Source organism: Oncorhynchus tshawytscha, linkage group LG05 (assembly GCF_018296145.1).
Source record: "Oncorhynchus tshawytscha isolate Ot180627B linkage group LG05, Otsh_v2.0, whole genome shotgun sequence".
Taxonomy (NCBI): domain Eukaryota; kingdom Metazoa; phylum Chordata; class Actinopteri; order Salmoniformes; family Salmonidae; genus Oncorhynchus; species Oncorhynchus tshawytscha.
The window spans coordinates 71,198,708-71,223,833 of record NC_056433.1 but is presented as its reverse complement, the minus strand read 5'-3'; the positions used below and the strand labels follow the sequence as shown (position 1 = coordinate 71,223,833).

At 43.3% G+C, this 25,126-nt stretch overlaps 1 protein-coding gene across 2 annotated transcripts in view; it reads right to left on the bottom strand.

Moving 5' to 3' along the window:
• Positions 1 to 4,448: 4,448 nt before the first annotated feature.
• The window catches only part of LOC112251616 (myosin light chain kinase family member 4), a 64,961-nt gene continuing 44,283 nt past the window's right edge, over positions 4,449 to 25,126 (bottom strand). For both annotated transcript variants that reach the window (XM_042322320.1, XM_024422589.2), the window contains 12 exons: positions 18,771 to 18,867; positions 16,140 to 16,434; positions 15,763 to 15,986; positions 15,221 to 15,326; positions 12,316 to 12,409; positions 11,628 to 11,737; positions 11,337 to 11,478; positions 10,961 to 11,031; positions 10,598 to 10,726; positions 7,236 to 7,388; positions 6,612 to 6,690; positions 4,449 to 5,726 (listed from right to left, as the gene is read on the bottom strand). In XM_042322320.1, coding sequence (XP_042178254.1) covers positions 5,664 to 5,726; positions 6,612 to 6,690; positions 7,236 to 7,388; positions 10,598 to 10,726; positions 10,961 to 11,031; positions 11,337 to 11,478; positions 11,628 to 11,737; positions 12,316 to 12,409; positions 15,221 to 15,326; positions 15,763 to 15,986; positions 16,140 to 16,434; positions 18,771 to 18,867 — 1,563 coding nt within the window. In that variant the 3' untranslated portion in view covers positions 4,449 to 5,663. The remainder of the gene's footprint in view (positions 5,727 to 6,611; positions 6,691 to 7,235; positions 7,389 to 10,597; positions 10,727 to 10,960; positions 11,032 to 11,336; positions 11,479 to 11,627; positions 11,738 to 12,315; positions 12,410 to 15,220; positions 15,327 to 15,762; positions 15,987 to 16,139; positions 16,435 to 18,770; positions 18,868 to 25,126) is intronic.

Sequence of the window (25,126 nt, the reverse complement as noted above, 5' to 3'; positions counted from 1 at the left end):
CTAGACACTGTAAGAGGAGTGGGGATGTCTTTGGTTCTGCAGTCCTCTTCTCACCCTGAAGCAGTGTGTGTAGATCCCTGGTAGACCAGGCTGGATTTAGTCATGGTGTGTTGACTTGTAATGTCAGTGAGCCAGATGAGTGTGTCTCAATTATTGCATATGCTACAAACCTCCTACAAACCTTTTTGTAAAGTCTGGCATGTGAGCTAATCATCTGACCGATGACTAAGCCTTCACAGTGAAGGTGATGTGGCAGGGTACAATCAGTACAAAACACAAAGGACTGACAGGAGAGTGGAATCCCACACCACACACACACACACACACACACACACACACACACACACACACACACACACACACACACACACACACACACACACACACACACACACACACACACACACACACACACACCATGCTGCCCCCCTATACTAATCCAGTCTCTGGGGTGATGAGGTCATGTTAATTGACAGGCCCAAGGCTCATGCCGTGTTCACGTGCTAGTCGGAACTAGGAAAGTCAGTAATGTTCAATGTGCTAACTGGTTGAATGTGGCACATGTATAACTACAACCAGTTAGCAAGTCAGAAATGTCAGAGTTTCCAACTTCCGACTAGCACGTCAACGCGGCATCAGACCTGTCTAGGCAGGTAGTCTAGCAGTTAGAGCATGGTAGTGTTCCACTTTTATTTGCAATTCAAATCAACAAATGCACACGCAAAAAAGCACACATATACATTGTATCCGGTGTGTATGCACAAACTCTCATCCATTTGTGTGCTTACTGCTTGAGATAATGATATGTGTCGATTTATTTACACATGAACTTAGCTATCTGACCTGTGTGGGTTATGTCATCTGTGTACTGTAGGCTTACCAGAATGAGTTGATGATGGCAGGTAATAGAGAGAGATATGTTCCTATGGCATGAATCCCACACAGTCTGTTTTAGATCAATTATGTTCTGTTCTCAATGGTGAGAACCTTTTCATAGGATTGACTATGCTCCACTTATCTCATTACTGGTAGAATAGAAAGCATGTGTCTGCCTGTCTATTTTACTGAAACCCAGTTCAGACAGTCACTTAATAAACACATCAGATAGATTTCATTAAAATCAATTATAGGGAAGTTGTTTATGTTTAAAGGGTGACTGACTGAGTTCTGGATGTCTGTAGAAATAGATCAGATTCCTCCTCCAACCAGTCCCCCCCTTTCTATGTTGTAGGCCTATTGTATTGTGTTTGAGTTGAGAATTCGGTGAGTCAGTGTGTGTGGGGTCCAAGTTTGAGAACTCATGAAGACTTCACACATTCTGAAAAACATTCCTCCTTGGCTACACCCCCCTCTCGCTCTATGGTCAAAATGCCCCCATCCCTCCATCCCTCCAGGGTTTATTTGTTCAGGTGAGCGTAGTGAAGTGAATATACTGGCTTCTCAGTTGGAGGGCCTAATTACGTCTAGAACCTGTTGCTTTGATCGTGCTCTGCGTGACGCGACGTATCCCACCGCCGCTGCGCTCAGGTCCTAGTTTTTAGGTAAATACCTGGAGGCAAGGCTCAAGGAGCACTAGCAGCACACCCATGGTGAGAAGTCAGGTCCTGTGGTCTCATCATGCAGCCCACCACAGACTTCAAACAGAGGGTAGACCTGTAGGTTTGTCATATAGGATCACATACTGTAGGCCTGATAGAACATGCTCTCTGTTATTAAAAAAGTCAGACGGTTAACTATCTGACCAGCCAAGAAATCCCCCTCCTAGGCTACTTTATGTCTCACAATGATTGGGGTGAGTAAAAAATAAAAGGTTTAAAATAAACATTAAAGAAGTAGTGTTAACATGCTTTTGTTCTAGCCTACTTTCCAGAGAATATGTAGAGGGTCCATTTGTTCTCTCCATGTTTAGGCAACAACTCTAACTGTAGTCTATATCTCGTATTCCAAAGGACTTAATATAAAATACCAGAAATATGTTGATTTAGCAGGGACTATCCAAGCAACATGATATGGACTTTAAACAAATCAGACCCGGGCTTCAGTACAGTGTAGGGACTAGGGCAGGGTCTCCCAAACTCAGTCCTTGGGACCCCAAGAGGAGCACATTTAGTTTTTTTCGCCCTAGCACTGCACATCTGATTCAAATAATCATCATCAAGCTTTGAATCAACTGTGTAGTGTTAGAGAAAAAAACGAAACGTGCACCCCTTGGGGTCCTGAGGACAGAGTTTCGGAACTCTGGACTTGGGCTTTGGCCTGCATGAATTATGAGTCTCTAGCCTGCTGGTGATCAGTGTGAGTCTTGACTGACTGTCCTTGTCCGATACTGCTTCCTAGTGGCCATTATTAGACATAACCTGGATACAGTCTCCAAATGATATGGCCTTATCCAAATGATGATCAAATATCAACAATTGATCATCTCTGTAGAAAAGGTTATTATTCTATCCACCCTTCCTATTTTTCTATGAATTATCTCTACTGTCAAACAAAGTATCATGTGCATTACGTAGTAGAGTAAAACTAGGACAACAAGTTATTTCAGTTTTTATTTCTGTCTATATTTATTTTTTATACATTTCAAACTAGAATTATGTTTCATAATGACACAAAAATTACACAAAATCACAACGGTATAAGGAGAACAATTGATTCCAGGGAGGGCAAATCTGACAATCAATTATTAAATCAGTCAATCAATAACTCAATATCTGACCAAGTAATAATCAACTCACTGTGCACAGTTTGAAAATAGTGAATCTATTACACAGACAAACCTTTTTTTCTTTAGATCTCCAATACAATTAATCAAACACTTCAAATTCAGACAATGAAACACAATTAATTCAATAAACAATTTTGAATGTGTTTTTTTCTCTCCTGGATAAAAATAATAGTATGCACCCTTCCTATGGAGGCTAAGCCTTGCATTTCAAGTAAAAATCCAGTTAGGAACCAAGATAATTCATGAACATAAGAACTACAGTGGGGCAAAAAAGTATTTAGTCAGCCACCAATTGTGCAAGTTCTCCCACTTAAAAAGATGAGAGAGGCCTGTAATTTTCATCATAGGTACACTTCAACTATGACCGACAAAATGAGAAAAACAAATATCCAGAAAATCACATTGTAGGATTTTTAATGAATTTATTTGCAAATGATGGTGGAAAATAAGTATTTGGTCAATAACAAAAGTTTATCTCAATACTTTGTTATATACCCTTTGTTGGCAATGACAGAGGTCAAACGTTTTCTGTAAGTCTTCACAAGGTTTTCACACACTGTTGCTGGTATTTTGGCCCATTCCTCCATGCAGATCTCCTCTAGAGCAGTGATGTTTTGGGGCTTTTGCTGGGCAACACGGACTTTCAACTCCCTCCAAAGATTTTCTATGGGGTTGAGATCTGGAGACTGGCTAGGCCACTCCAGGACCTTGAAATGCTTCTTGCGAAGCCACTCCTTCGTTGCCCGGGCGGTGTGTTTGGGATCATTGTCATGCTGAAAGACCCAGCCACGTTTCATCTTCAATGCCCTTGCTGATGGAAGGAGGTTTTCACTCAATCTCACGATACATGGCCCCATTCATTCTTTCCTTTACACTGATCAGTCATCCTGGTCCCTTTGCAGAAAAACAGCCCCAAAGCATGATGTTTCCACCCCCATGCTTCACAGTGGGTATGGTGTTCTTTGGATGCAACTCAGCATTCTTTGTCCTCCAAACACAACGAGTTGAGTTTTTCCCAAATATGTACTGGCTTAAGCAGGGGGACACGTCTGGCACTGCAGGATTTGAGTCCTTGGCGGCGTAGTGTGTTACTGATGGTCGGCTTTGTTACTTTGGTCCCAGCTCTCTGCAGGTCATTCACTAGGTCCCACCGTGTGGTTCTGGGATTTTTGCTCACCGTTCTTGTGATCATTTTGACCCCACGGGGTGAGATCCTGCATGGAGCCCCAGATCGAGGGAGATTATCAGTGGTCTTGTATGTCTTCCATTTCCTAATAATTGCTCCCACAGTTGATTTCTTCAAACCAAGCTGCTTACCTATTGCAGATTCAGTCTTCCCAGCCTGGTGCAGGTCTACAATTTTGTTTCTGGTGTCCTTTGACAGCTCTTTGGTCTTGGCCATAGTGGAGTTTGGAGTGTGACAGTTTGAGGTTGTGGACAGGTGTCTTTTATACTGATAACAAGTTCAAACAGGTGCCATTAATACAGGTAACGAGTGGAGGACAGAGGAGCCTCTTAAAGAAGAAGTTACAGGTCTGTGAGAGTCAGAAATCTTGCTTGTTTGTAGGTGACCAAATACTTATTTTCCACCATAATTTGCAAATAAATTCATTAAAATCCTACAATGTGGTTTTCTGGATTAGTTTTTCTCATTTTGTCTGTCATAGTTGAAGTGTACCTATGATGAAAATGACAGGCCTGTCTCATCTTTTTAGGTGGGAGAACTTGCACAATTGGTGGCTGACTAAATACTTTTTTGCCCCACTGTAACTCCATAGACTGGTCTCAGATCTGTTGTAGCTCATGCGAACTCCATTGCTCATTGTCAAGCCAAACATTCTGGCCTCCCAGCAATCAGATATCAGGATCAAATCTTCTGGATTTGACCCTAATTCAATAACCCTCACAGCTACCCTCCAATCACAACCCACTGGGCACAGACATAAATTCAACGTCTATTCCACATTGGGTCAACATCATTTCATTGTGTGCCTAGTCGGAAGGGTAGTGCAAATATCTGTCATGACAAGGAGTGACAAGGAGTTGTCATGACAACACAAACAGACTGGCACTTAGGCTACTAACTTCAGCGATAATCATGAATTATGAAATCATATAGGTAGTGTTTTGTTGATCAGTAATATGCCTTCATGGAAGGTGAGAGGGTTCATCCAAAGGCCGAAAGCAAAGAAAGGTCAAAGGTTGAGGTCAAGCCAACAGCATGCAGGCACAGAAGAGGCAGTTTTACAGTATATTCACAGCAGTGGCTCCAGGAGAAATGAAAGTCAGTAGCAACGGGCAGAGCAGCAGGGGTTAATAGTGAGGAATTATGTCTAATATCGACAAGTTTATGTTGACCTGGATTGATAATGATTGATTTCTTTTAATGAATGTGATCTATTAAAAGTTTGATGGGGCAAACCAAGGAGAAAGGTGTGTAAAATTGAATTCCTAACTCTATAGAAACTAAACTTTTACAATACCAGGAAAATAAATTGCACCCAAAGCTTTATTTGAAATCAAAACCCAACAAACAAATACAATGCAATGGTATGATAAGACTTGGTAAACTAGGCCTGTGTTGAGTTATTTGAAATCTATAGTAAGCTGAAAGTGTAATAAATATGATCGTTCAAAAAAGTGGTTCTGTTTGCATTTGATAGTGATACATTAAAGTGCATTTTATAGTGACCGCTTTCCTTGACAACGTACACACCGTTTGAGCTATCTAACTCGATAGCTCTATCAGCGACATTTCAAGCTAGCTGTGGAGTGAGTTTACGGTACGTTTTTAAATCAGTTGCACAAGCTGCAGAGCTAAGCTAACAGATGCGAGGCAGAGTAGAAAGCAGTAATACAGTAGCTATAGAGGTACGGTAGTGTTGGTCCAGTGTTGAGCCCTGGCCTCAGTGTCATCAAAAGGCACCGACCCGTGTCATCATAAGGTGCCCACAGGGTCTTGGGAGTCATTTTGGAGGGGACTCTCGTTTTGGATGGGAGACTAAACCAACACAAAAGAGGGACAATAAGACTCCAATGTTTGGCATCTACATTGTATTTGTGAATATATACTGAACAAAAGATACAGTTGAAGTCGGAAGTTTACATACACTTAGGTTGGAGTCATTAAAACTTGTTTTTCAACCACTCCACAAATTTCTTGTTTACAAACTATAGTTTTGGCAAGTTGGTTAGGATATCTACTTTGTGCATGACAGAAGTAGTTTTTCCAACAATTGTTTACAGACAGATTATTTATAAACATTACTTTCTCTGGCAACAGCTCTGGTGGACATTCCTGCAGTCAGCATGACAATTGCATGTTCCCTCAAAACTTGAGACATATGTGGCATTGTGTGTGTAACAAATCTGCACATTTTAGTGGTCTTCTATTGTCTCCAGCACAAGGTGCACCTGTGCAATGCTGTTTAATCAGCTTATTGATATGCAATACCTGTCAGGTGGATGGATTATCTTGGGAGAAATGTTCAATTAAAAGGATGTAGACAAATTTGGACAATTATTTTAGCAAAATACGTTTTTGTTCGTATGGAAAATGTATGGTATTTTTTATTTCAGCTCATAAAAAATGGGACCGACACTTTACATGTTGGATTTATATTTTTGTTTAGTGTAGATGTACGGTATACAGTAGCTGAAGACGAATGGAATGTCTAGAAAGTGTGTGATATGGTGGGCTGGGTGGTTTTCACAGCTTACCTGTCTTGATCTACGGGGAGGGTAAGGGAGTGTTGAGTGGCACTTATGTTTCTGTAAGAAATAGGTGTGTGTGTGTGTGTGTGTGTGTGTGTGTGTGTGTGTGTGTGTGTGTGTGTGTGTGTGTGTGTGTGTGTGTGTGTGTGTGTGTGTGTGTGTGTGTGTCTACCTTCTGATGCAGGCGATAGTGAAGATTGTGATCCGACAGCCAGGAATGTTTTAGTGACTGTGAGGCACTCATCCTCCAACTAGAGAACACACACAAACACACACATACATGATTAAAACACACACTCTCACAGGCATACAGACACACACACATACATGATTAAAACACACACTCTCTCAGGGATACACACACACACACACATACATGATTAAAACACACACTCTCACAGGCATACACACACACACACACATACATGATTAAAACACACACTCTCACAGGCATAAGCACACACACACACACATACATGATTAAAACACACACTCTCACAGGCATACACAGGTCCACAACTGAATAATAATACAACTTTAGAGAACGACAACATAGTTGTCAACACACACACACACACACGCACACACACACACACACACACACACACACACACACACACACACACACACACACACACTCACACACACACACACACACACATACATGATTAAAACACACACTCTCACAGGCATACACAGGTCCACAACTGAATAATAATACAACTTTAGAGAACGACAACATAGTTGTCAACACACACACACACACACACACACACACACACATGGTACCCCTCACCTCTTGCTCTTGACCAGCAGGCGTGTGATGAAGTCCTTGGCCTCCTCAGAGATGTCTGTAAACGCCTCCCCCTCAAAGTTCCACTGACAGGCCAGGATGTTGTTCAGAGTCTCATTGTCATCGTCCCCCAGGAACGGAGACAGACCTGTCAGCCTGAAGAAAAGGATGTATTGTATAGTGTGTTCATGGGTTGTGTATGTACAGACGGACTACTTCCTGCGGACTTCTTGTGAGGTCCCCCTCACAAAAGAGGTTTCTAACCTCAAGGCCATTTTCCCGGTTAAATAAAACAGGTACAATATGTGAGCATAAGAAGGTAATGGCTAGTGGATATCAGGACCCCCAGTAATGTAATGGTTGTGGATATCAGGACCCCCAGTAATGTAATGGTTAGTGGATATCAGGACCCCCAGTAATGTAATGGCTAGTGGATATCAGGACCCCCAGTAATGTAATGGCTAGTGGATATCAGGACCCCCAGTAATGTAACAGTTAGTGGATATCAGGACCCCCAGTAATGTAACGGTTAGTGGATATCAGGACCCCCAGTAATGTAACAGTTAGTGAATATCAGGACCCCCAGTAATATAATGGTTAGTGAATATCAGGACTCACAGTAACTTAACGGTTAGTGAATATCAGGACCCCCAGTAATGTAATGGTTAGTGGATATCAGGACCCCCAGTAATGTAACGGTTAGTGGATATCAGGACCCCCAGTAATGTAACAGTTAGTGGATATCAGGACCCCCAGTAATGTTATGGTTGTGGATATCAGGACCCCCAGTAATGTAATGGCTAGTGGATATCAGGACCCCCAGTAATGTAATGGTTGTGGATATCAGGACCCCCAGTAATGTAATGGCTAGTGGATATCAGGACCCCCAGTAATGTAACAGTTAGTGGATATCAGGACCCCCAGTAATGTAATGGCTAGTGGATATCAGGACCCCCAGTAATGTAATGGCTAGTGGATATCAGGACCCCCAGTAATGTAATGGTTGTGGATATCAGGACCCCCAGTAATGTAATGGCTAGTGGATATCAGGACCCCCAGTAATGTAATGGCTAGTGGATATCAGGACCCCCAGTAATGTAACGGTTAGTGGATATCAGGACCCCCAGTAATGTAACAGTTAGTGGATATCAGGACCCCCAGTAATGTAACGGTTAGTGGATATCAGGACCCCCAGTAATGTAACAGGTTAGTGGATATCAGGACCCCCAGTAATGTAACAGTTAGTGGATATCAGGACCCCCAGTAATGTAATGGTTAGTGGATATCAGGACCCCCAGTAATGTAACGGTTAGTGGATATCAGGACCCCCAGTAATGTAATGGTTAGTGGATATCAGGACCCCCAGTAATGTAACAGTTAGTGGATATCAGGACCCCAGTAATGTAACAGTTAGTGGATATCAGGACCCCCAGTAATGTAATGGTTGTGGATATCAGGACCCCAGTAATGTAATGGCTAGTGGATATCAGGACCCCCAGTAATGTAATGGCTAGTGGATATCAGGACCCCAGTAAATGTAACGGTTAGTGGATATCAGGACCCCAGTAATGTAACAGTTAGTGGATATCAGGACCCCCAGTAATGTAACGGTATCAGGACCCCCAGTAATGTAACAGTTAGTGGATATCAGGACCCCAGTAATGTAATGGCTAGTGGATATCAGGACCCCCAGTAATGTAACAGTTAGTGGATATCAGGACCCCCAGTAATGTAATGGTTGTGGATATCAGGACCCCAGTAATGTAATGGTTGTGGATATCAGGACCCCCAGTAATGTAACGGTTAGTGGATATCAGGACCCCAGTAATGTAACAGTTAGTGGATATCAGGACCCCCAGTAATGTAACGGTTAGTGGATATCAGGACCCCCAGTAATGTAATGGTTGTGGATATCAGGACCCCAGTAATGTAATGGCTAGTGGATATCAGGACCCCCAGTAATGTAATGGCTAGTGGATATCAGGACCCCCAGTAATGTAATGGTTGTGGATATCAGGACCCCCAGTAATGTAATGGCTAGTGGATATCAGGACCCCCAGTAATGTAATGGCTAGTGGATATCAGGACCCCCAGTAATGTAACGGTTAGTGGATATCAGGACCCCAGTAATGTAACAGTTAGTGGATATCAGGACCCCCAGTAATGTAACGGTTAGTGGATATCAGGACCCCCAGTAATGTAACAGTTAGTGGATATCAGGACCCCCAGTAATGTAATGGCTAGTGGATATCAGGACCCCCAGTAATGTAACAGTTAGTGGATATCAGGACCCCCAGTAATGTAACAGTTAGTGGATATCAGGACCCCCAGTAATGTAATGGTTGTGGATATCAGGACCCCCAGTAATGTAATGGTTGTGGATATCAGGACCCCCAGTAATGTAACGGTTAGTGGATATCAGGACCCCCAGTAATGTAACAGTTAGTGGATATCAGGACCCCCAGTAATGTAACGGTTAGTGGATATCAGGACCCCAGTAATGTAATGGCTAGTGGATATCAGGACCCCAGTAATGTAACGGTTAGTGGATATCAGGACCCCCAGTAATGTAACGGTTAGTGGATATCAGGACCCCCAGTAATGTAACGGTTAGTGGATATCAGGACCCCAGTAATGTAACGGTTAGTGGATATCAGGACCCCCAGTAATGTAACAGTTAGTGGATATCAGGACCCCCAGTAATGTAATGGTTGTGGATATCAGGACCCCCAGTAATGTAATGGTTAGTGGATATCAGGACCCCCAGTAATGTAATGGTTGTGGATATCAGGACCCCCAGTAATGTAACGGTTAGTGGATATCAGGACTCACAGTAACTTAACGGTTAGTGAATATCAGGACCCCCAGTAATATAATGGTTAGTGAATATCAGGACCCCCAGTAATGTAATGGTTGTGGATATCAGGACCCCCAGTGATGTAACGGTTAGTGGATATCAGGACCCCCAGTAATGTAATGGTTGTGGATATCAGGACCCCCAGTAATGTAATGGTTAGTGGATATCAGGACCCCCAGTAATGTAATGGTTGTGGATATCAGGACCTCCAGTAATGTAATGGTTGTGGATATCAGGACCCCCAGTAATGTAATGGTTGTGGATATCAGGACCCCCAGTAATGTAATGGTTGTGGATATCAGGACCCCCAGTAATGTAATGGTTAGTGGATATCAGGACCCCAGTAATGTAATGGTTGTGGATATCAGGACCCCCAGTAATGTAACGGTTAGTGGATATCAGGACCCCAAGTAATGTAATGGTTGTGGATATCAGGACCTCCAGTAATGTAATGGTTGTGGATATCAGGACCCCCAGTAATGTAATGGTTGTGGATATCAGGACTCACAGCATGTAAGTGATGACCCCCAGACTCCACATGTCCGTAGGGAATGAGACAAACTCATAGTTGATGACTTCCGGAGCCAGGAACTCAGGCGTTCCGAAGTTCACCCTCAGCTTTTCCCTGGGCTTATACCTGAGAAAGCGAGAAAAGAAAATTACATTGTAGTCATTTAGCAGACACTCTGATCCAGAGCAACTTACGGAGCAATTAGGGTTAAGTGTCTTGCTCAAAGGCACCTCGAGAGATTTTTCACCTAGTCGGCTTGAAGATTCAAACCAGCGACCTTTCGGTTACTGGGCACGCTCTTAACCGCTAGGCTACTTGCTGCCCTGTATCAAGCCAGTAATCACTGGTAATTGAACTTACCTCCTGGCGAGCCCGAAGTCAATAATTTTGATCTTGTTTGTGGCTCTGCTCACACACAGAATATTCTCGGGCTAGGAAAGGATATTAAAGAACCCAAAACAGTGAGACAAAGGAAATAACAGCATGCAATTATTAGCATCATCCCTAAGCTATTGTGCTACAATGACAGGAAGATGGAGATAGAGCTATAGCTATAGAAAGGTAAAGTGTTGAAAAGTACAATGGGGAAGGTTGCAATAGAAACAGACATAAAACAATAGGACAGTGAGAGAGTGAGGGAGAGAGAGACAGAGAAGGGGGCAGCGAGCGAGAAAGTAACAGAGTGACAGATTGTTGAGGATTTGAAAGTAGAGAGCTAGGGTGAGTCCTGTCCTACCTTGAGGTCTAGATGCAGGATGTACATCCTGTGCATGTACTGTAGTCCCTCACAGATTTGTCTGATAAACAGCACTGTGTCCAGCTCTGTCAGATTGTAGTTCTCATCTATGATCCGGTCGAACAGCTCCCCGCCATCCACACTACATAGAGAGGAGAGGAGAGACAGTCAGTCATCATAGACTACAGTAGAGAGAGAGGAATACAGTCCCACAATGAGATTTAAAGAGTAGACATATGGTGTAGTGTAGAGAGGAGAAATACACACACACACAGTGAGGGAGAGACTTACTATTCCATGACGAGGATGATGTTGTGGCGTGATTCGTAGGCGGCATACAGCTGAATAAGGTTAGCGTGGTTCAGCTGGTTCATCACCTGGATCTCATTCTTCACCACATCCTGGGAAACAGGACAACATTAGAACGACAGACAGAGCAACAGACACAGAAACAGACACACACAGACAGTGCCAACGGGGTTGGTTATTGAGACCTAAAGTACCACACAGCAACCTGAGCCAGCTATGGCTTTGGCTGTGGCATTGGTGGGAAAACTACTTGGTGAATATCTGACATGATAACGTACTCATCCAGCTATGCACTGCCACAGACATCTGACGACTATCTTATCTCACGTTATACTCAGCTGACCATAGGAAGCGTAAGATGAGACTGACTCTGACACACTGCCACATGTGCAGTGGATATGAGGGCGATAAAGCTACTTTAAAATGGTATTCTATTACTTATGTGCTATGATAAAATATCCATCCATCTTAATGATGGTGGGGACACTGGACACATACTGTACATCTGATATTAATGGCTTGTTCCAAACGACACCCTATTCACTATGTAGTTTACCCTACTTTTGACCAGGGCCCTGTTGCACTTAATAGGGAATAGGGTGGCATCTGGGAAGCAGCTATAATCAAGCTTCTGTTTCAGGTCTCACATTTCAATCACTATGATCCTTACCTTTTCTTTCTGGCTCCTGGCCTTGATCATCTTGGCAGCCAGAGTCAGTCCAGAAGAGTTCTCCACACATTTGTGGACTTGTCCAAAACGTCCCCTATGATCCCACCATCCAATACAGAGAAACAAGTTCAGAAACAGTGTAGTCTCTTGTGACCGCCTTAACATTAAAGTTGAGGAGCTGCTTTGGTTCTGGCGGGTAAGATGAATAACAGTGATGCTTTATAACACCCTGTCCTTTTTGCCTCAACGTACAATAAAGCTAAGTTAACAATAACATTATAGTAATGTTTACTCTTCTATATCATTCTTTAATTGGTTTGTCATTGTAGGGATGGTATGCACACTCACAGATCTCTCTCTCTCACTTTTTCACACAGTGAGCACAACAGCAGTCTACATGGGCTAAACTGTGGATCATTTTTCATTGCTTTGGCACAAAATGCATTCAATGACTACATCTTTCAAATTTCATGAATTCTTTTCTCACTCAGACACAACCACCACCAAAACTCTATGTACCTACAGGCCAATTTGCACATGTTTACATACTCTTTTCAAAACTGTTCAACTTAAGTTCAAAACCAAACATAACACAATATGTAATAAGACAGCAATTTGTTACATTTCTACAGTAATACTGTATTGAAATATACTCCAAATCTAAAAAATGAAATACTATCAAAACAATTAAACCAACCACATCTGATTCCCATTGTAGCTGAACACCTACACTGGTGTTAGTCTTTCAATTTCATTACCGTCGATACAAAAGAAAATCTTAGGAATAATGATGTACTGTAATGTAAACATGGAACCAGCCAGAGATACAGAAGTGGCTGACAGAGGAAGAAGAGTGGCTGGGAGAGGAGTACGTATGCGTGGTGGAAGAAGACTGAGAGGAAGATCAAGAGCTGTAGTCTCAGATGAGATTAGGGCTATTATAATTGATCATGTAATAAATCATGGTCTATCAATGAGAGAGGCTGGTCTGAGTGTGCAGCCAAATCGGCAACGCTCAACAGTGGCATCAATTATGAGACATTTCCAGCGAAACAACAGGTAAAATGGCATCTGACTGAACTGCACATTAAAGAAGTAAAATGATCAAAGCTTCCAAACCCACTAGTCTGTAATTGTTATGGTATTTCTGCTTAGGACCCAACGGTTACCTCCCACAGGCGGGACAGGTGGGATTTTCACTGCTGTGCAAGAAACTGCAATTGTTGTATGGTCATCAGAAACAATGGCATAAAACTCACAGAGATTTGGGACAGAGTGTTGGCAGACAACATTACATTTGAAAATATTCACAATGTAAGCATAATAACTATTTCTAGAGTCCTGAAACAACTTCAAGTAAGGATGAAGCAGTTGTACACTGTCCCCCTTTGAGAGGAACTCTGAATGAGTAAAGCAACTCAGGGACCAATATGTCCAGGTAAGATGACTATGGAATACAGAAGTAGTTTTGAACAAAACCAAACAGGGCAGAGGCACAGTGCGGCATGTTTTTAGGTATAATGTAAACTACCGTAATACCCTGACTCTTATGTTGTCGTGTGGATTTATTTTAGAGAGTCATGGAGACTGAAGCCAGGCAAACAACCCACATAATCATCTTTGTGGATGAGGCTGGATTCAACTTGGCCCGAAACATGGTGGCGAGGAAGAAATGTGATTGGGAAAAGAGCCACAGTGGACATCCCGGGCCAGAGGGGTGACAACATCACAATGTGTGCAGCAATATCCTCTGATGAATTGCTGTTATACAACACTGAGCGTCTCATTACATTCCTGGGTGACCTCTATGGAAGGGTTGTGCTGTACAACACCGAGCGTCTCATTACATTCCTGGGTGACCTCTATGGAAGGGTTGTGCCAGGTGAGGAAAGGGTTGCAGGGAGGTGAAATCGGCCAACGTTTCTAATTGTATGAGACAATGTGGCATTTCACCACTCCCATGCTGTCACAGAGTGGTTTGCAGCCCATCCAAGGAAGGTGTCACTTTTCCTCCCACCTTACTCTCCATTCCTCAACCCCATAGAGGAATTATTTTCAACATGGAGGTGGAAGGTTTATGACCACCATCCACATGATCAAATGTCCGTCCTGGACGCAATGAATGCTGGATGCCTGGACATATCTGCAGAAGATTGCCAGGGATGCCAAAAGATTATTTCCTATGTGTATTGCCCAAGATGACATAAGATGTTATGTGGATGAGAACCTGTAGCCAAATGCAGAAGACAGGGTTAACTAGCATTGCTACTGTATCTGTATTGGTAGATGGTGTATATACAAATTATTGTATTTTGGAATCCCTCAATGCCATAAAATGACATAAAGCATATTGAAGCATATTGCATCATTACAGCTAGGGGGGAGTGTGTATGTGTGTGTGTGTGTCCTCCAGATTGCAGGCCTGACAAAAACTAAGACATAGAATTTGCCTACTGTAGGTACTGCTCTGTTTCAGCTGTTTTGGGCAGCATAGCTGCCTAGCTGTTTGGAGAAGGAGGTGCTTTCTGTACCCTTGAGTGCCCTGCATACAGGGACCTTTGAACTGTTTGGATCCTTTTCTTGTAAATGTGATTGGTGTATTCAAGTAAATGATTTCAAATGTGTGTGTGTGTGAGTATGTGTGTGTGAGTTTCACATACTGTGGAGTAAAAAATAAACTGCCTGACTGTGGTGTTATGAGCACTGAGGGTGGGGGTTTTAGTGTAGTGAGTGTTTGAGAGTCTAATTGAACTGTGAGTGTATTCTGAATCCCCTACCTGTTGTCTCTCTCTCTCTCTCTCTCTCTCTCTCTCTCTCTCTCTCTCTCTCTCTCTCTCTCTCTCTCTCTCTCTCTCTCTCTCTCTCTCTCTCTCTCTCTCTCTCTCTCTCTCTCTTCCTGACTCACCCTCCTAGGACCTCGTCTCTGTTAATGGCGTAGAAGGTAGCAATCTGGTGAGGTTTTGGAGTCACAATGCGGTGGTCAAAGGGGGCTGCTGGCGGAGGGGTAAAGTCTGAGATGATGGAGAGAGAGGGAGGGATAAGGGAAATAGAGTGAGGTGACAGAGTGGATAGGGAGCATACAGGAGATTAGTGTCTGTTCTGTCTTGGTAACCAAACGGCTCATACGGTCTCATGCCAGCATTTCATTATCCAATTTGCCAGCTGTGACATGTTTGTAACGTTTAAACATGCAAGGTGTGGTTAAGTAATGTGGTCTGTGTGGTGAGTGACTGACTAGGAAGACAGAGTAGTCGTTAGGGTTTCTGACAGTTTTTCAGCCTGCTTGCCAACCCAGGATAATATCAAGAGACTTTATTTACAGAAGTTACGTCAATACTATATTTTATTTTAGGAATGTTGCCACAATTGCAACAGAAGTCCAAATTAGCTTCCTGTTTTGTTTTCAAACTTTTGTCAGTTTGCATTTCTGTGTTTGGTGAACCTCACCAATGATGTACTCTTCTGGCTGTCCATCATCCACCTCTTCTTCCTCCTTCATCTTCTCTGCCTTTGATTGGGCAGCCTGATGCTCTACCCCCTCAGGTACTCCTCCCTCTTCATCCTCCTCTTTCCTCTCCTCCACTCTGCTCTTTTTCAGGTCATCTTTCAGTAGGTCCTCCTCTGTGACACAGTTGTTACTGCTGGCGGCCACTTCACCTAACTCTTCAGAGCTAAATAACAAACCAACATCAAACAAATATCAAATCAACTATTAATTATGGTAAGTAATTAGCAAGTAGTTATTTTGGTAAGTGTACAGTATACAGAAGTTGCAATTTACAGTCATAGTAATGTCAAAAGATGGGTTGAATTTCAAAAGGTACCTTTCTAGAGGTTCTGGTGACAATGATGACTCTTCTTCCCCTCCTTCCCTTCTCTTTTCCACCTCTTCCTCTCCAACTTGTTCCTCCCTAGCCTCCTCTTCCTCAGATTCACCAAATATATCCCCCTCCTCTTCCTCCCTCTTCTCCTCCTCCTCCCCCTCTAGATCCTCCAGGTCCTCTGGTTGGACGACAGGGGCGCGGAGCATGTCCAGAACCACCCCGTTACCATGGGAAAGTTCAGCATTCTGCCTGTTGAGCTTCTCCACCTGGTCTAGAAGAAGGGTCTCTACAGAGTCTATGGAGGGACAAACAGAGCAAAAAATCATGCTTTGGTGTAGATTCACCCAATCAACAACTTGATTTGCCTTGAGTATTCATCCTTATCTTCAAATAGCACCCCTCATTTGACATCTAATACCAAAGAGCACCACTCATTACACATCTATTACCAAAGCACCCCTCATTAGACATCTATTACCAAAGAGCACCACTCATTACAAATCTATTACCAAAGCACCCCTCATGAGACGTCTATTACCAAAGAGCACCCCTCATTAGACATCTATTACCAAAGAGCACCCCTCATTAGACATCTATTACCAAAGAGCACCCCTCATTAGACATCTATTACCAAAGAGCACCCCTCATTAGACATCTATTACCAAAGAGCACCCCTCATTAGACATCTATTACCAAAGAGCACTCCTCATTAGACATCTATTACCAAAGAGCACCCTCATTAGACATCTATTACCAAAGAGCACCCCTCATTAGACATCTATTACCAAAGAGCACCCCTCATTAGACATCTATTACCAAAGAGCACCGCTCATTAGACATCTATTACCAAAGAGCACCAATCATTACACATCTATTACCAAAGAGCACTCCTCATTAGACATCTATTACCAAAGCACCCCTCATTAGACATCTATTACCAAAGCACCCCTCATTAGACGTCTATTACCAAAGAGCACCCCTCATTAGACATCTATTACCAAAGAGCACCCCTCATTAGACATCTATTACCAAAGAGCACCCCTCATTAGACATCTATTACCAAAGCACCCCTCATTAGACGTCTATTACCAAAGAGCACCCCTCATTAGACATCTATTACCAAAGAGCACCACTCATTACACATCTATTACCAAAGCACCCCTCATTAGACATCTATTACCAAAGAGCACCAATCATTACACATCTATTACCAAAGAGCACTCCTCATTAGACATCTATTACCAAAGCACCCCTCATTAGACATCTATTACCAAAGAGCACTCCTCATTAGACATCTATTACCAAAGATCACCACTCATTACACATCTATTACCAAAGAGCACCACTCATTAGACATCTATTACCAAAGAGCACCACTCATTAGACATCTATTACCAAAGAGCACCCCTCATTAGACATCTATTACCAAAGCACCCCTCATTAGACGTCTATTACCAAAGAGCACTCCACATTAGACATCTATTACCAAAGAGCACTCCACATTAGACATCTATTACCAAAGAGCACTATTACCAAAGAGCACTCATTAGACATCTATTACCAAAGAGCACCATTAGACATCTATTAGACATCTATTACCAAAGAGCACCCTCATTAGACATCTATTACCAAAGAGCACCCTCATTAGACATCTATTACCAAAGAGCACCCACCCCTCATTAGACATCTATTACCAAAGAAGCACCCATTACACATCATTAGACATCTATTACATCAAAGAGCACTCCTCATTAGACATCTATTACCAAAGAGCACCCTCATTAGACATCTATTACCAAAGAGCACCCTCATTAGACATCTATTACCAAAGAGCACCCCTCATTAGACATCTATTACCAAAGAGCACCCCCCTCATTAGACATCTATTACCAAAGAGCACCCCAAAGAGCACCCCTCATTAGACATCTATTACCAAAGAGCACCCTCATTAGACATCTATTACCAAAGAGCACCCCTCATTAGAGATCTATTACCAAAGAAGCACCCCTCATTAGACATCTATTACCAAAGAGCACTCCTCATTAGACATCTATTACCAAAGAGCACCCCTCATTAGACATCTATTACCAAAGAGCACCCCTCATTAGACATCTATTACCAAAGAGCACTCCTCATTAGACATCTATTACCAAAGAGCACTCCTCATTAGACATCTATTAGAAAGAGCACCCTCATTAGACATCTATTACCAAAGAGCACCCCTCATTAGACATCTATTACCAAAGAGCACCCTCATTAGACATCTATTACCAAAGAGCACCCCTCATTAGACATCTATTACCAAAGAGCACCCCTCATTAGACATCTATTACCAAAGCAGCATCTATTACCAAAGAGCACCCCTCATTAGACATCTATTACCAAAGAGCACCCTCATTAGACATCTATTACCAAAGAGCACCCCTCATTATAGATCTATTACCAAAGAGCACCCCTCATTAGACATCTATTACCAAAGAGCACCCCTCATTACAGATCTATTACCAAAGAAGCACCCCTCATTAGACCTCTATTACCAAAGAAGCACTGCTGCTCTATTTTAGTTACATTTATTTGACTGCTTTATTGTGTTACAAGTTGAGGTGAAGATGGTGTATTTATCTCTGTTACCCGATGCATGTGGAGGCTTCTTCTTCTTCTGGGCTTTCAGGCCTTTCAGGCTGAGTTTGACCTTGTCCTTTCCATCCCTCATCCCATTGTCCTTCAGCTGACATGGAGAGAGGAGGAAACATACACTTTAAATGCTCATTGAAAACTGGGCAACAACACTCTGGTCTTACATTTGAATGATATGACAGTGAATGTAAAGAGAAAGGAGCGATGGAAAGAGAAGAGACAGGGGAAATACAGAAGTAGGATCTTCATTTGAGCCCGTTTGCTACAGCAGGAAAATAATCCTGTAGCAACAGGAAATGTTCATTATTATGTGGATTTTAATTAATGGAATTTCTGTACAGTCGTGGAAAAAAGTTTTGAGAATGACACAAATATTAATTTTCACAAAGTCTGCTGCCTCAGTTTGTATGATGGCAGTTTGCATATACTCCAGAATGTTATGAAGAGTGATCAGATGAATTGCAATTAATTGCAAAGTCCCTCTGCTATGCAAATTAAATGAATCCTCAAAAACCATTTCCACTGCATTTCAGCCCTGCCACAAAAGGACCAGCTGACATCATGTCAGTGATTCTCTCATTAACACAGGTGTGAGTGTTGACGAGGACAAGGCTGGAGATCACTCTGTTATGCTGATTGAGTTCGAATAACAGACTGGAAGCTTCAAAAGGAGGGTGGTGCTTGGAATCATTGTTCTTCCTCTGTCAATCATGGTTACCTGCAAGGAAACATGTGCCGTCATCATTGCTTTGCACAAAAAGGGCTTCACAGGCAATGATATTGCTGCCAGTAAGAATGCACTTAAATCAACCATTTATCGGATCATCAAGAACTTCAAGGAGAGGCGGTTAAATTGTTGTGAAGAAGGCTTCAGGGCGCCAACGAAAGTCCAGCAAGCACCAGGAACGTCTTCTAAAGTTGATTCAGCTGTGTGATCGGGGCACCACCAGTACAGAGCTTGCTCAGGAATGGCAGCAGGCAGGTGTGAGTGCATCTGCACGCACAGTGAGGCGAAGACTTTTGGAGGATGGCCTGGTGTCAAGAAGGGCAGCAAAGAAGCCACTTCTCTCCAAGAAAAACATCAGTCCTGTGTCATGCCAACAGTAAAGCAACCTGAGACCATCCATGTGTGGGGTTGCTTCTCAGCCAAGGGAGTGGGCTCACTCACAATTTTGCCCCAAAACACAGCCATGAATAAAGAATGGCACCAACCCATCCTCCGAGAACAACTTCTCCCAACCATCCAGGAACAGTTTGGTGACGAACAATGTATTTTCCAGCATGATGGAGCACCTTGCCATAAGGCAAAAGTGATAACTAAGTGGCTCAGGGAACAAAACATAGATATTTTTGGTCCATGGCCAGGAAACTCCCCAGACCTTAATCCCATTGAGAACTTGTGGTCAATCCTCAAGAGGCGGGTGGACAAACAAAAACCCACAAATTCTGACAAACTCCAAGCATTAATTATGCAAGAATGGGCTGCCATCAGTCAGGATGTGGCCCAGAAGTTAATTGACAGCATGCCAGGGCGGATTGCAGAGGTCTTGAAAAAGAAGGGTCAACACTGCAAATATTGACTCTTTGCATCAACTTCATGTAATTGTCAATAAAAGCCTTTGACACTTATGAAATGCTTGTAATTATACTTCAGTATTCCATAGTAACATTTGACAAATATATCTAAAGACAGTGAAGCAGCAAACTTTGTGGAAATTAATATTTGTGTCATTCTCAAAACTTGATGTCACGACTGTATTGGTTGATACATTTTTCATAATGTTTCGTAAAAATCAAGTCTGAAATTACAAAATGGAAATGACAAACCTCAGAATCCCTTTTAAACCTCAAATACACTACAAGTTTAAATGTCCTGCATTGCAGGAAAGTTCTCCTGCAACAGGGTGATCAAATTAAGATCCTACATCTGTAGATTGGCACGTTTGTTTGCACCTTCTATTACCAACAATTTGCACGTATGGCCAGAATGCTTTAAGGATCTGTGAAAGCTATTGGTTCATATTCCATGCATGTATTATATAATATATCTAGTATACAGCAACACATTTCTGATAGCAACAGTGGAATTGTATGTTTCACTACACATTAACAGATGCATGTGTTTGTTGTCATGATGGTTGCCATCATGACTGAAACATGGTTGTCATGTCATGATGGACAGATCGTCTCCTAGACAATAATACAGAGAAGGGCTTAAATGTCATCTCATATTGTATGATGTCATCTCCAACTACAGTGTGTGTGTGTGTGTGTGTGTGTGTGTGTGTGTGTGTGTGTGTGTGTGTGTGTGTGTGTGTGTGTGTGTGTGTGTGTGTGGGATCATACACACACATAGCATGTCATCTATACCGCCCCTCTCCCACCAGAGTGCCTAAACATTAGAGGCCCAGAAGGTGATACTATATATATGTCCCAAATAGCACCCTATTCCTGATATAGCGCACTAAGTTTAACCAGGGCCCATATATACTTTATATCGAGAATATATATATATATATAGGGAATAGGGTGCCATTTGGGACTTAACCAAGATAATAATGCTGACATTATAGATGTTTGCTTTACCCATCTACACCCGGACCCAGATACCCCCTGGACCCAGAGACCCCCGGGACCCAGAGACCCCCCAGGACCCAGAGACCCCGGGAGAGACCCCCCAGGACCCAGAGACCCACCCAGAGACCCCCCCAGAGACCCAGAGACCCCCGGGACCCAGGACCCCCAGGACCCAGAGACCCCCAGGACCCAGAGGAGGCAGACAAGGAGGAGGAAGAGGCTGAGGACGGTGTGTGGGGTTGTTTGTCAGGTCCAGTTGGTGTTAGCTTCGTCCCAGCTGGTTTCTGACCGTGACAAGGGTTGGGGTCGTACACCTTGGCCAGAGAGTTGACCAGACTGCAGAGCGGTCAACCACAGTCACTGGCCGCTTAAAAGTAACGCAATCTTCCGCGCAAAGTCCCCTCTGTGGTAATACTCCACCCAGAAGTCTGACCGATTGACCCTTCGACCGCTGTATCCTCTTCACAGTGGGTTAAAATCCAACTAAAGTCAGATCAGTCCAATCACAGGCTTGTTACAAAGACCAACGAAAAGGAAAATCCTTTCACAAAGAAACAGTGAAGAGACTGTGAAGAGAGACAGAGAATAGAGAGAGGACAGGACATACAGGCTGTCTGCCAGTCAATCATCTCCTCTTCCTAGCCAGAGAGACAGTGGGAGTTTTAAGAACAGTGTGGGCATAGGAGTGTCCTCCAAAATACAGTGGACGTCAGAACCTCAGTGGGGAGTGGCTAGTGATGGGTAGTAGTTAAGGAGGGGGGTAGGAGGGGTGTGAAGGAAATGTGGAGGGGGTGTTAAGGGGTGAGGAAAGGGTGTGGGGGTGTGCGGAGGGGGATGCAAGGAATTGCTGTGTGACATCCGAGACACTTCAAAAGCTTCCAGTCAGGTGTCACAATCCTGAGATTGCGAGCAGTAACAAGCCACGTCTAAAAACAAATCAGCTGCTGCAGTAAAGAGTGAGAAAAGTGAGGGACAGTTTAGTTTCGCCTGCCATATGAGTTCTGTTTTACAGACATCATTCAAACAGTTTTAGAAACGAGTGTTTTCTATCCAAATATACTAATTACAGTGCCTTGCGAAAGTATTCGGCCCCCTTGAACTTTGCGACCTTTTGCCACATTTCAGGCTTCAAACATAAAGATAAAAAACTGTATATTTTTGTGAAGAATCAACAACAAGTGGGACACAATCATGAAGTGGAACGACATTTATTGGATATTTCAAACTTTTTTAACAAATCAAAAACTGAAAAATTGGGCGTGCAAAATTATTCAGCCCCCTTAAGTTAATACTTTGTAGCGCCACCTTTTGCTGCGATTACAGCTGTAAGTCGCTTGGGGTATGTCTCTATCAGGTTTGCACATCGAGAGACTGAAATTTTTTCCCATTCCTCCTTGCAAAACAGCTCGAGCTCAGTGAGGTTGGATGGAGAGCATTTGTGAACAGCAGTTTTCAGTTCTTTCCACAGATTCTCGATTGGATTCAGGTCTGGACTTTGACTTGGCCATTCTAACACCTGGATATGTTTATTTTTTAACCATTCCATTGTAGATTTTGCTTTATGTCCTGGATCATTGTCTTGTTGGAAGACAAATCTCTGTCCCAGTCTCAGGTCTTTTGCAGACTCCATCAGGTTTTCTTCCAGAATTGTCCTGTATTTGGCTCCATCCATCTTCCCATCAATTTTAACCATCTTCCCTGTCCCTGCTGAAGAAAAGCAGGCCCAAACCATGATGCTGCCACCACCATGTTTGACAGTGGGGATGGTGTATTCAGGGCGATGAGCTGTGTTGCTTTTACGCCAAACATAACATTTTGCATTGTTGCCAAAAAGTTCAATTTTGGTTTCATCTGACCAGAGCACGTTCTTCCACATGTTTGGTGTGTCTCCCAGGTGGCTTGTGGCAAACTTTAAACGACACTTTTTATGGATATCTTTAAGAAATGGCTTTCTTCTTGCCACTCTTCCATAAAGGCCAGATTTGTGCAATATACGACTGATTGTTGTCCTATGGACAGAGTCTCCCACCTCAGCTGTAGATCTCTGCAGTTCATCCAGAGTGATCATGGGCCTCTTGGCTGCATCTCTGATCAGTCTTCTCCTTGTATGAGCTGAAAGTTTAGAGGGACAGGCCAGGTCTTGGTAGATTTGCAGTGGTCTGATACTCCTTCCATTTCAATATTATCGCTTGCACAGTGCTCCTTGGGATGTTTAAAGCTTGGGAAATCTTTTTGTATCCAAATCCGGCTTTAAACTTCTTCACAACAGTATCTCGGACCTGCCTGGTGTGTTCCTTGTTCTTCATGATGCTCTCTGCGCTTTTAACGGACCTCTGAGACTATCACAGTGCAGGTGCATTTATACGGAGACTTGATTACACACAGGTGGATTGTATTTATCATCATTAGTCATTTAGGTCAACATTGGATCATTCAGAGATCCTCACTGAACTTCTGGAGAGAGTTTGCTGCACTGAAAGTAAAGGGGCTGAATAATTTTGCACGCCCAATTTTTCAGTTTTTGATTTGTTAAAAAGTTTGAAATATCCAATAAATGTCGTTCCACTTCATGATTGTGTCCCACTTGTTGTTGATTCTTCACAAAAAATACAGTTTTATATCTTTATGTTTGAAGCGTGAAATGTGGCAAAAGGTCGCAAAGTTCAAGGGGGCCTGTCACGCCCTGGTCAAAGTATTTTGTGTTTATCTTTATGTATTTGGTCAGGCCAGGGTGTGGCATGGGGTTTTTGTAATTGTGGTGTGTTTGTCTTGGGGTTTTGGTGGTGGTATTGGGATTGTAGCTTAGTGGGTTGTCTAGCAAGGTCTATGGCTGTCTGGAGTGGTTCTCAATCAGAGGCAGGTGCTTATCGTTGTCTCTGATTGGGAACCATATTTAGGCAGCCATATTCTTTGAGTTTGTCGTGGGTGATTGTCCTTAGTGTCCTATGTGTACTCGTTGTTAGTTTGCACCAGATAGGCTGTTTCGGTTTCGTTTATTGTTTTTTGTAAGTTCGTGTTTCTTTGTTATATTAAACATGGATCGCAATCGACACGCTGCAGTTTGGTCCGACTCTCTTTCATCACCACTAGAAAACCGTTACAGAATCACCCACCACCAACGGACCAAGCAGCGTGTTAACAGGCAGGAACCACAGGAGAGGCAACAGAGGCAGCAGCAGCAGGAGCAGCAGCAGCTGCAGTGGGAGAGGCTGCACCACCTGGAGAAATGGACATGGGAGGAAGAACTGGACGGTAAAGGACCCTGGGCTCAGCCTGGAGAATATCGCCGCCCCAAGGAAGAACTGGAGGCGGCGAAAGCTGAGAGGCGCAGATATGAGGAGGCAGCACGGCGTAGCGGATGGAAGCCTGAGAATCAGCCCCAAAATTTCTTGGGGGGCTCAGGGAGAGTGTGGCAGAGTCAGGAGTCAGACCTGAGCCAACTCTCCCTGTTTGTCGTGAGGAGCCAAGGAGGAGACCAGAACCAGAGACTGTGAAGGAGTTAATGGGGAAATTGGAGGAGAGAGAAATGAGGGAGTTGCTGTGTTGGTGCTTTTTGCATGGAATTCGCCCGACGGAACGTGTTGGGGATTTGATGGCACCTGGGTTAGCGCTCCATACTCGTCCTGAGGTGCGTGTTAGTCGGCTGGTGAAGTTGGTGCCAGCCTCACGCACCAGGCCTCCTGTGCACATCCCTAGCCTTGCACATCCTGTGCCAACACTGCTCTCAAGATCTCCAGTACGCCTTCACGGTCTAGCCCATCCTGTGCCACCTC